This window comes from Nyctereutes procyonoides, unplaced genomic scaffold, assembly GCF_905146905.1.
Source record: "Nyctereutes procyonoides isolate TBG_1078 unplaced genomic scaffold, NYPRO_anot_genome, whole genome shotgun sequence".
Classification (NCBI taxonomy): Eukaryota; Metazoa; Chordata; class Mammalia; order Carnivora; family Canidae; genus Nyctereutes; species Nyctereutes procyonoides.
Window position 1 is genome coordinate 5,053,009 of NW_026575040.1, and position 13,202 is coordinate 5,066,210.

At 36.2% G+C, this 13,202-nt stretch overlaps 1 protein-coding gene across 8 annotated transcripts in view; it reads left to right on the forward strand.

Moving 5' to 3' along the window:
- MYO9A (myosin IXA) overlaps window positions 1-13,202 on the forward strand; it is a 291,269-nt gene that overhangs the window by 242,351 nt on the left and 35,716 nt on the right. For all 8 annotated transcript variants that reach the window (XM_055319695.1, XM_055319702.1, XM_055319694.1 and 5 more), the window contains one exon: window positions 12,119-12,311. In XM_055319695.1, coding sequence (XP_055175670.1) covers window positions 12,119-12,311 — 193 coding nt within the window. The remainder of the gene's footprint in view (window positions 1-12,118; window positions 12,312-13,202) is intronic.

Sequence of the window (13,202 nt, forward strand, 5' to 3'; positions counted from 1 at the left end):
CTTTGCAGCATATTGGTCATAGAGAGGAGAAGATTGGTGAACTGAAAAATAGGTCAGTAGAAATATTCAAGTGCAGAGATCAAAAAGTGAATGGGAAAATACAGAAATAAACATGAGACATACAGGAAGGGATGAAAAGTTCTTAAATGTGTGTAATAAGAGTCCAGGAAGGGACACCTAGGTGGCTCAGCGGTTGAGTGTCTGCCTTCGGCCCACGGCGTGATCCTGGGGTCCCGGGATTGAGTCCCACATGGGGCTTCCCACATGGAGCCTGCTTCTCTCTTTGCCTATGTCTCTGCCTCTCTCTCTCTCTCTCTCTCTCTCTGTGTGTGTGTGTGTGTGTGTGTGTCTCATGAATAAATACAATCTTAAAAAAAAAAAAAAGAGTCCAGGAAGAAAAGAAAATGAGAGAAAAGCAACATTTTAAGAGATAATGGCCAACACATCAAGTCACAGGTTCATAAACTATTTTTTAACCTAAAGTGGGATAAATACAAAGAAAGCCACAACAGATGCACAGTGCTCTAAATGAAAGAAAAACGAAAGTTCTTAAAAGCAATCAGAGTGGGGAGAAACATTGCTAACAGAGTAGTGAGAAAGACTGACAACTGCCTTCTCAACAGAAACGATGGAAGTCAAAAGACAGTGTCCTGGCATATTTTAAGTGGTATAAGAAAATAAAGCTAACTCAGAATTCTGTACCCTATGACAGTAGCCTTCAAAAGTGAAAATGATTTGAAGACATTTCCAGACAGAGACTCAAAAATCTGTCACCAGCAGACCTGCACTAAAAGAAATACTAAGTAGGTACTCTAGGCAGAAGGAACATGATCTTGGACGGAAACAGAAATGTAGAAAAGAATGAAGAGAAATGCAAAGAATAAATAATACTTGTAAATCTAAATGAATATTGACTATAAACATAATAATAATGTCTTGTGACACTTAAAATTTAGAGTTGACCCTTGAACTACTGAGGTTTGAATTACATGAGTCTACTTACATGGATTTTTTTTGATAAATACAGTTCTGTAAATGTATTTTCCTTATGACTTTCTTAATAACATTTTCTTTAGCTTACTTCATTGTAAGAATACAGTATATAATACATATAACATACAAAAGTGTGTTAATCGACTGTTTATGTTATCATTATCAGTAAGGTTTCCAGTCAGCAATAGGCTATTAGTAGTTATATTTTTGAGGACTAAAAAGTTACATGCAGATTTTTGACTGTGCAGGGAATTGGTGCCCTTAATTCCCACATTTTTTAAAGGCCGACTGGATATAGAATTAAAATGCCTGACAACAACAACAACAACACAAAAGTTAGTTGGGTAAATGGAGTTAAACTATTCTAAAGTCCCTGGGTTATTAGAGAAGTGGCTAAGGTGTTAAAAATACGTTAGACTTAAATATGTTACGGGTATTTGTTATAGTCTTTAACCACTAAGAGAATAGCAAATGAATATATATTTTAAAAGCTAATAAAGATGGGAGAATGGAAAAACAAAAAAAATTTTTGATCATTCTAAACAAAGACAAGAAATGAGAGAAATAAGCATAAATTAGGTCAGAAATGAAAATATGTAGATTGGCAGGTACAAGTCCAAATATATTGGTGATTACTTTGTTAATAGGCAAGGTGCTTCCAGTTAAAAGACAAGGTTAAAGCCAACCAAAAATTCTTGATGATATGCTGTTAACAAGCAACATACTTAACTATAAAGTTACAGAAAAGTTATAAGCGAAAGGATAGCTATAACATGCAAAGACTAACCAAAGAAAGGTGATATTGCTATACTAATATTAAAGTGTATTGTAGGGCAAGAAACATTACTTCATATAAAGGTGTTTCATAATGATAAAATGGTCAACTTGTCAGGGAGATATAAAAATTCTAACTTCAGAAGAGTCTTGATATTATTGCTTCAATACCTAACATGATAAAATTTAGTAAGAATGTAAATGATATGAAAAACAAGATGAAAAAACTTGAATTAGTTGGTATGTATTGAACCCTGCATTCTACAGCTGCCTGCATACAGTCTTGTGCACTTGAAAGTGCACATGGAACATTTGAGAAAATTGATCATATGTTGGGTCATAAAGCAAGTCCCTACAAGTTTCAGAGGTTTGAAAATACCGAGAGTACAGTTTTTGACCAGAGTGAAATTAAGTTCTAAATCAACATAAAGATAACTAGATAATCAATACTCAAGTACTTGGAAATAAAACAATATTCTTATAAATTATAATTAAAAGATATTTTGAACTGAATGATAAAATATGACAAGGTACAAAAGTGTAGGTATATCGAAAGTTATGATTAGAAGACTACTTACAGCTATTTTAAATGTATGCAATTAGAAAGTATACAAAGACAGAAATGGAACTTCTATTTCTGAAAAATAACCTCAGCAAATTTAATCCAAAGGGCAGTAGAAGGAAGATAATAAAGAGAAATAAATGAAATCAAGAGCATTTGTTACAAGATAAAAATCTAGAAAGCCAAATTTTAGCTCATTGAAAAGACTAAAACAGTAGATAAGCTGTTAGCAAGAGTGATCAATAAAAAGAACTTCTAAAAAAACATTATCATCATAAAAAATTCATTTATCAGTGCAGATACTGTATATATTAAAAAGTAGTTAAAGGCTATTAATGGATACTCTGCTGATACTTACAAATTTGAGGATTTATATTAGTAGGTAAATTCCCACCAAAACGCAATTTAGCTAAACTAAGAATAAATAGAAAATCTGAAGAATCATATCAATTAAAATAGTCAGCAATTGAAAATCTCCCCACAAAGAAATTTCAGGCCTGATAGTTTGATCATTGACTACCTCCCAGTAATTAAAAAAGAAGCAATGTCAATTTTCTATAAACTCTGCCAAAGAATGGTAAAGGAGTAAATATGTCATAACTTTTTTCCCCTCAAATTGACTTAAGAAGATAGTGAAACCTTGAAGTCAAACATGAAGGAGGATATTACAATAAAAGAAAATTGTAGGTCACTCTACATCACAGCATAGATATATTGTCTAGTTGTCTAGTTATCCTTATGTTGATTTAGAACTTAATTTCACTCTGGTCAAAAACTGTACTCTCAGTATTTTCAGATATATAGGTCTTAAAATCTTAGTACACTGAATCTGTGCTAATGGAAAAAAAATGGGGAAAAATACCTTGTGATAAAGTTGGCTTTTATTCTATGAATACCAAGTTGTTTATCATTCAAAAATCAAGTGATACGACTTCCTGGGAAGATGGCAGAGTAGGAAGATACTAAACTCTCCTTGTCCCCTGAATACAACCCTGAATACAGCTAGGTAACACCCTCATCAGTGTAAATAACTCAGAAAAATGACCCAAAGATTGGCAGAACAGGTTCTCCACAGCTAAATGTAGAGAAGAGGCTGATCGAAGAGGATAGACAGAGAGGACATGTGGTGGGAGCTAAATGGACCCACAGGACTGTGTGGGAGGAAAGGACTATACAGCATATAGAGGGGAGAGGATCAGACGCCACACCAGGCACCCTAGACTTGGGGTACTCACATGGGAAAAATCAATCCTCATAGCATTTGGTTTTGAAAACCAGAGGGACCTAACAGTCAGTGGGGTTTAACCCTGGAAATTTAGAAAACAGTGACTTGGCTTTGGGGGAACTGGGAAGGTGGAGCCCTCACATTTAAAGAGACAAAATAACCAATGGCCCTGCTGAGATACAGCATAGAAGCAGTAGTTTGAAAAATGCCCAGGGAATATAGAAAGGAGATTTCCTAATCTCAGAGCATGTGCTGGAGAGGCAGGGCTCTTTGGGGGACTTCTCCAAGAACAGAAGAGTTGGTGAGTGCCATTTCCTTCCCTGTCCCCAAGCCTAGAAACATGGGCACCTACGAGAGCTAGTGCTGCAAGAACTCTTTCCACCTAGCTTACTAACAGTGTACCTGCCTCCATGTTCTCCTGTGGAAATGCCCCCCTCCAATACACCGTTGGCCAGAGCCCATCAAAAGTTGTACCATGAGCCTGACAGTATGCAAGTGGCCATGACAGGAACCAGCACCACTCCAAAGTGATTCCTGCTCCAGAGAGAGTGAAATATAACCATGCACACCAGTACAATTGCAGGCCCCCCACAAACAAAAGCTTCTCGGGGGACAACACAGGGAAAGCATCCTATAATTTAGTGCTACTGCATCTCTGGCAAGCCCCTGGTCTGATTCAATTCAAGCCCATGGTGGCCCCAGACTGGCCCACGAACAATATAGGGACCAAAACCTGCCCTCAACAGGCAGAGAAAGCCATTGTAGATAACTGGACTGAAGGCAAACATGGCTCAATCATGTTCGCAGGGTGCATGCAAAACACATAGGAGATAATACCCCTGAAGCACCAGGTTCTGGTGAACAGGAGACATTGCACTCTAAGCCATTATAGGACCTCTGTTTTATAAAGCTACCACTTTCAAGAGCAGGAGATGTAGCTGACTTTCCTAACACATAGGAGCAGACACAGAGAGTTAGGCAAAATTAGGAGACAGAGGAATATGTCCCAAATGAAAGAATAGGACAAGATCACAGCAAGAGAACAGAGATAAGTAATATGCCTGATAGAAAATTTGAAGTAATAAGTCATAAAAATACCCACTGGATTTTTTTTTAATTTTTATTTATTTCCGATAGTCACAGAGAGACAGAGAGAGGCAGAGACACAGGCAGATGGAGAAGCAGGCTCCATGCACCGGGAGCCCGACGTGGGATTCGATCCTGGGTCTCCAGGATCGCGCCCTGGGCCAAAGGCAGGCGCTAAACCACTGTGCCACCCAGGGATCCCTACTCACTGGATTTAAGATAAGAGGGGAAGACCTCACTGAGATCCTCAAATGAAAATGTGAAAAATAACCAATCAGAGATTAAGAACATAGTAACTGAAATTAAAAATACGTTAGATAGAATAAATGGTAGATTCGAGGAAACAGAACAGATCAGCATCCTGGAGGACAGTCATGGAAAGTAATCAAACTGAACAGGGGAGAGAAAAATAATAATAATAATAAATGCAAATAGACTAAGGGAACTCAAGAACACCATCAAGTATAATAGCATTCACACAATAGGGACCCCATAAAGAGAAGAGCGAGAAAAGGGGCAGAAAATTTATTTGAAGAAATAACAGCTGAAAACTTCCCTAATATGGAGAGGGAAACAAATCCAGATCCAGGAAGCACAGAGACGCCCCAACAAAATCAACCTTAGGAGGTCCACATGAAGACAGTAACTTAAATGGCCAAAAATATTGATAAAGAGATAATATTAAAGGCAGTCAGTGATGGGTGCCTGGGTAGCTCAGTCAGTTAAGTATCTATATTCAACCCAAGTCATGATCCCAGGGTCCAGGGATCAAACTCCGCATTGGGCTCCCTGCTCTGCAGGAAGCCTGTTTCTCCCTTTTGTTCTGCCTGCTACTTCCCTTGCTTATGTGCTCTCTCCTCTCATTTCTCTCTCTCTGTGTCAAATAAAATCTTTAAAAAAAAAAAAAAAAGGCAAGAGAAAAGAGATGGAAAAAATAAAGGAAACCCATTATGGCTCACAGCTGATTTTTCAGTAGAAACTTTGAAGGCCAGAATGGAGTGGCATATGATACATTGAAAACTGAAAGAAAAAAAAAACTGCAACCAAGAATACTCTATCCAGCCAATTATGAATTGGAATAAAAGGAAAGATAAAGAATTTCCCAGACAAACAAAAGTTAAAGGAATTCATCACCACTAAAGTAGCCCTACTTAAAAGGGGACTCTCACTGAAAAGGAAAGACCATAAGTAGGAGGAATAAGAAAATAGCATGAAAGCAGTAAAAATTAGCATACCTATAAAAATCAGTCAAGGGACTGACAAAATAAAAGATGTAAAATGTGACCTAAAACATGGTCATATACGTAAAACACGGGGAGTAGTGATGAGTAAAGAATGGGGTTAAGTTTCAGTGACTACCAATTTAATATAGACTGCTAAATGCATAAGATGTTATTTATAAAACCTAATGGTAACCACAAATTATAAACCAGTAATTAATATGCAAAAAGTAAAGTGAAAAGAATACAAGTATATCACTAAAGAAGGCTAGCAAACTGAGAGAAGAGAGCAAGAGAAGAAAAGAACTATAAAAACAACCATAAAACAAGTAACAGAATGACAGCAAATACCTACCTATCAATATTAACTTAGAATGCAAATTGACTATAAATGCTCCAATCAAAAATCATCCGGTGACAGAATGGATTAAAAAAAAAGGTCCCATGTGAATGCTCCCTACAACAGACTCATTTCCAACTTAAAGACACCTGCAGATTGAAAGTGAAAGGGTAGAAAGGCATTTATTATGCAAATGGAAGTGAAAAGAAAGCCAGGTTAGCAATAGTTGATATTGGACAAAATAGAATTTATTATTTTTTTAAGATTTTATTTATTCATGAGAGACACGGGGGCGGGGGGGCAGAGACACAGGCAGAGGGAGAAGCAGGCTCCATGCTGGAAGCCTGATGCGGGACTCGATCCCGAGACTCCATCCGAGACTCCAGGATCACGCCCTGGGCCAAAGGTGATGCTAAACCGCTGAGCCACCCAAGGATCCCCCAAAATGCACTTTAAAACAAATACTGTTAGGGGCATCTGGCTGGCTCTGTCAGAGGAGCATGCAACTCTTGATCTCAGGTCATGAGTTCAAACCCCATTTGGATATAGAGATTACTAAAAAAAAAAATTAATAAGTAAAAACATAAAAATAAAACAAAGACTATTAACAGACAAAGAAGAATATTATGTACTCATAAAAGGAACAATCCAGCCAGAAGATAAAATTGTAAATATTTATGCACCCAACATGGGAGCACCCAAATACATAAAGCAGCTAATAACTAACATTAGTAATTGTTAGTAATACAATAATAGTAAGGGACTTTAATAACCCATTACATTAATGAATAGGTCATACAAACAGAAAATCAATATGGAAATTGTGACTTTGAATGAAACATTGGACCAGAGGAATCTAAAAGATATGTACAGAACAGTCCATCCCAAAATAACAGATATACATTTTTTTCATTGCACATTTGCACATGGAACATTCTGCAGAATAGATCACATATTAAATTCTTTTTTTTTAAATTTTTATTTATTTATGATAGTCACACAGGGAGAGAGAGAGAGAGAGAGAGAGGCAGAGACACAGGCAGAGGGAGAAGCAGGCTCCACGCACCGGGAGCCCAACGTGGGATTCGATCCTGGGTTTCCAGGATCGCGCCCTGGGCCAAAGGCAGGCACCAAACCGCTGCACCACCCAGGGATCCCCTAGATCACGTATTAGATCACAAAATAAGTCTCAACAAATTAGAAAAGATTGAAGTCATACTGTGTGTCTTTTCTGACCACAGCAATATAAAACTAGTAATCAACAACAAGAAAAAATCTGGAAAGACCACAAATAATACATGGAGGTTCAGTAACATGCTACTAAACCCATGTATGGGTCATTCATACAGTCTTTATTATATTGAGGTATGTACTTCTAAACCTACTTTATTGAAGGCTTTTATCATGAACGGATGGTATACTTTGTCAAATGCTTTTTTCTGCATCTATTGCAATGATCATATGGTTTTTATACTTTCTCTTGCTGATGTGATATATCACATTGATTTCAAATTTGAACCAACCCTACTTGATCATGGTGAATGATTTTTTTTTAATGCATTGCTGAATGAATTCATTTTCCTGATATTTTGTTGAGGATTTCTGCATCTATATTTATCAGAGATATTGTAGTTCCCTTTTTCTATACTGCCTTTATCTGGTTTTGATATCCAGATAATGCTGGCCTCACAGAATGAATGTGTCAACCAAGAATGGGTCAACCAAGAAATCAAAGAAGAAATTTTAAAAAACACGTGGGGATAAATGAAAATGAAACAGTCCAAAATCTTTAGGATCAGCAAAAGCTGTTCTAAGAAGGAAGTTTTAGAGTAGTACAGGACTACTTCAAGAGGCAAGAAACATCTCAAATAACCTGCCCTTATACCTAAAAGAGCTAAAAAAGAACAACAAAACCCTAAACTAGTAGGAAGGAAGGAAGATAGATTATAGCAAAAATAAATGAAATAGAAACTAAAAAAGCAGTAGAACACATCAGTGAAGCCAGGAGCTGGTTCCTTGAAAAGATCAACAAAATGATACGTGTTTAGCCAGACTCATAAAAAAAAAAATTAAAAAGGACTCAAAATCAGAAATAAGAGAGAAGAAATAACCACTGACAACACAGAAATATACAGGATTTTAAAAGAGTATTATGAAAAATTGGGCAACCTAGAAGAAATGGATAAATTCCTAGAAATGTATGGCCTCCCAAAACTAAATCAGGAAGAAATAGAAAATTTGAACAGACCAATTACCAGCAATAAAATTGAATCAGTAGTTAAAAAAAAAAAACAAAAACAAACAAACAAAAAAACTTCCAACAAACAAAAATCCAGGACCAGACAGCTTCACAGGTGAAATCTACCAAACATCTAAAGAATAACTAATACATATTTTTCTCAAACTACTCTCAACAAGGAGGAGGAGGAAAGCCTTCACATTCATTCTGTGAGGCCAGCATTATCTGGATATCAAAACCAGATAAAGGCAGTATAGAAAAAGGGAACTACAATATCTCTGATAAATATAGATGCAGAAATCCTCAACAAAATATCAGGAAAATGAATTCATTCAGCAATGCATTAAAAAAAATCATTCACCATGATCAAGTAGGGTTGGTTCAAATTTGAAATCAATGTGATATATCACATCAGCAAGAGAAAGTATAAAAACCATATGATCATTGCAATAGATGCAGAAAAAAGCATTTGACAAAGTAAACCATCCATTCATGATAAAAGCCTTCAATAAAGTAGGTTTAGAAGTACATACCTCAATATAATAAAGACTGTATATGAAAAACCCATAACTAACATTATACTCAATGGGAAAAAAACAGAGCTTTTTCTCTAAGGTCAGGAACAAGACAAGAATGTCCACTCTCACCACTTTTATTCAACATAGTATTGGAAGTCCTAGCCACAGCAATCAGACAAAAACAGAAATAAAAGGCATTGAAATCGGTAAGGGAGAAGTAAAACTTTCACTATTTGCAGAAGTAAAACTTTCACTATTTGCAGACGACTTGATAATATAATTAATAGAAAATCTAACAACTCCACCAAAAAAGTGCTAGAACTGATAAATGAATTCAATAAAGTTGCAGAATACAAAATCAGTATACAGAAATCTGTTGTGTTTCTATTTACTGATTGAAGTAGCAGAAGGGAAATTAAGAAAACAATCCCTTTAGGGAGGTAAGCAGGGAATGGGCTAATGGGTGATGGGTATGAAGGAGGACACTTGCGGTGAGCACTGGGCATTATATGTAAGTGATTAATCACTAAATTCGACACCTGAAAAAAATTTTACCATATAGATTAACTAACTAGAATTTAAATTAAAAAATTGAGGGCAGCCCGGGTGGCGCAGCGGTTTAGTGCCGCCTACAGCTCAGGGTGTGATCCTGGAGACCTGGGATCGAGTCCCACATCAGGCTCCTTGCATGCAGCCTGCTTCTCCCTCTGCCTGTGTCTCTGCCTCTCTTTCTCTCTCTGTGTGTCTCTCATGAATAAATAAATAAAATCTTTTAAAAAATAAAAAATAATTTTAAAAATTGAAATAAAAATAAAAATACTGAGTATATAATTTTACTGCCAAATGGAGAAAAAAAAAATCCCATTTACAATTGCACCAAAAATAATAAAATAACCAAGGAAGTGAAAGTCCCATACTCTGTAGACCTATAAAAACACTGATGAAAAAGAAATTGGAGATGACAAACAAATGGAAAGATATTCTACGCTCATGGATTGCAAGAACGAATATCATTAAAATGTCCATTCTACCCAAAGCAGTCTACAGATTTATTGCAATCTCTCTCAAAATACCAGTAGCAGTTTTCAAAGGACTAGGACAAATCATTTTAAAATTTGTATGGAACCACAAAAGACCTCGACTAGCCAAGCAGTTTTGAAAAGAAAAATAAAACTGGAAGTGTCACAATTCCAGATTTCAAGATATGTGACACAGCTCTAGTAATCAAAATACTGTGGTTCTGGCACAAAAATAGACACATAGATCAATGGAATAGGATCAAAAGCCCAGAAATAAATCCACAGTAGTTCAATGAATCTATGACAAAGGAGAGCGAGAATTTACAAGTGTCTTTAAGAATTGGTGTTGGGAAAACTAGACAGTTGTATGCAGAAGAATGAAGGTGGATCACTTTTTCAGCACACACAAAAATAAACTCTGATGGAATGAAAGACTTAAATGTGAGACATGAAACCATTAAAATCCTAGAACACTGGCAATAACGTCTCTGATACTGGCTATAGCAGCATTTTTCTAGATATGTCATCTGAAGCAAGGGAAACAAAAGCAATAATGAAATAAAAAGCTTTTGCACAACAAAGAAAACAGTCAACAAAACTAAAAGACAGCCTACTGAATAGAAGATTATTTGCAAATGAAATATTTAGTAGAGTTAATATCCAAAATACAAACAGAACTTACACAACTCAACACGAAAAAAAATCCAATTTAAAAATGGACAGAAGACATAAACAGATATTTCTTCAAAGAAGACATGCAGATGGCCATCAGACATAGAAAAAGATGCTCAGCACCACTCACTATTAGGGAAATGCAAATCTAAACCACATAGTGAGATATCTCACTCCTATCAAAGTGGCTAAAACTCAAAAACACAAGAAGTAAGTGTTGGCGAGGACGTGGATAGAAGGAACCCTCATGCAGTGTTGGTTGGAATGCAAACTGGTGTAGCCACTGTGGAAAACAGTATGGAGGTTCCTCAAAAAGCTAAAAATAAAGTTACCACATGATCTTGTATTTCACTACTTTGTATTTACCAAATGAATATGAAAATAGTAATTCAAAAAGATATATGCGCTTGTATGTTTATTGCAGCAGTATTTATAATAGCCAAATTATAGAAGCGAGCCAAGTGTCCATCAATAGATGAATGAGTAAATATGTGATGTATATACACAATGGAATGTTACTCAGCCATAAAAAATGAATCTTGCCACTTGCAACAACATGGATGGGTCTAGAAGGTATAATGCTAACTGTGAAGTAAGTTAGAAAACTCAGAATTTTTTTAGTTGAAAATAGTGAAATTAATTTTTCTCTTAATTTCAAGAAATAGACTTTTTTAGCATGTTTGCTTTAAATTAGTTGGTTTCAAATCAAATGATTTTAAAGTTTTTGTTTAATACCCTGAAGTATTTTATTTTTTTGCTTTCACAGATCTTTATTAACATTCCTAATGCTTTGGGGATGGCCATTTAAATAAATTATATATGTGTGTATGTATACATGTTTGTGTCAAAGTAAGAGCAAGAAGTTTGGCTAAAGTTTATTTTGTTTTAATCATTGCAACGAGCATTCTTTCTTTTTTTTTTAAGATTTTATTTATTTATGTATTTATTTATTTATTTATTTATTTATTTATTTATTTATTTATTATTTATTTATTTATTTATTTATTTATTTATTTATTTATTCATAGAGGCAGAGACACAGGCAGAGGGAGAAGCAGGCTCCATGCAGGGAGCCCGACATGGGACTCGATCCCCGGTCTCCAGGATCACGCCCCAGGCCGCAGGCGGCACTAAACCGCTGCGCCACTGGGGCTGCCCATGAGCGTTATTTCTTTACCAGTTTATTGAGCATTTGTCATATATCAGATACTGTACTATTTTTGTTCATCAGTTACTTAATCTTTATAATAACCCTGTGAGGTAGAAAAGTGATATTTCTATTGCAAATATGAAATACCTGACTTGATATATACCATCAGTGTTAACCATTAATTCCCCTTTCCTTCCAACTCTTAAAGCTATGCTCATGAAACTTCAGGGAAATGAAAAGTAGTTCCTCTTAAATAACTGGTTAAACATGTTTAAAGATGTTTGAATATGTTTGTAAACAAAAATTTATCTTCCATTTAGTATGATCCAGAGCTGTCATCTCGACAATTTGGGGTTGAATTGTCCCGTTTGACCAGTGAAGAACGCACTGTTCCTTTAGTGGTAGAAAAGCTCATAAACTACATTGAAATGCATGGACTGTACACAGAAGGTATTTACCGAAAGTCTGGTTCAACTAATAAAATTAAGGAGCTTCGACAAGGTCTAGATACAGGTAAGATAGCGCTCTCTAAATCAAGACCAACTGCTTTTATTTAAGTAGGTCATTTCATACTTTTTAACTTTTCATTACATGTTGATCTTTTTCTTGCAGCCAGAAGAATGCAGTCTTTTCTGTGGTGCTTGTTAAATCATTTTGTGGCTTTGTAAAAGTCTTATTTTTCTGTGGTCAGTTCAGCAAATGCATACTGAGTGTGTCATTTATACAAGGCACTATTAGGTACTTCACACAGCTGGCATTTAAAATCTTATGGGCACCTGGGTGGCTCAGTGGGTTTATAAGTGTCTGCCTTTGGCTCAAGTCAGGATTGCAGGATCCTGGGATTGAGCCCTGCATTGGGCTCCCTGCTCAGTGGGGAATCTGCTTCTCCCTCTCTCTCTGCCTTTCCCCCTGCTCATGCTCTCTTTCTCTCTCTCAAGTAAATAAAATCTTAAAAAATAAACTAAAATCTTAACTATTGAGTGAAGTCATGATATCTGTAATTAACAAGAAATTTTAGATTCAGGGAAATTAAATGATGGTCTGTTGATGATGATGAGCAGTGTGCTGATATTTTGTTTTTTAAAAGATTTTATTTATTCATGAGAGACAGAGAGAGAGAGAGGCAGAGACATAGGCAGAGAGAGAAACAGGCTCCCTGTAGGGAGCCCGATGTAGGACTTGATCCCGGGATCCCAGGATCATATCCTGAGCCGAAGGCAGATGCTCAACTGCAGAGCCACTCAGGTGTCCCCCAAGTGTCTTTCTGATGCATGTTCTCACCTTCCTACATTCATGACATAGTTAATTAGTGGATTGAACATGTACCTGTGTAGAGCTAGCTATAGCCTCAGCCCTGGAATACATATACAGGAGTTTGACTTTGGTTTCATTGTAAACTTCTAC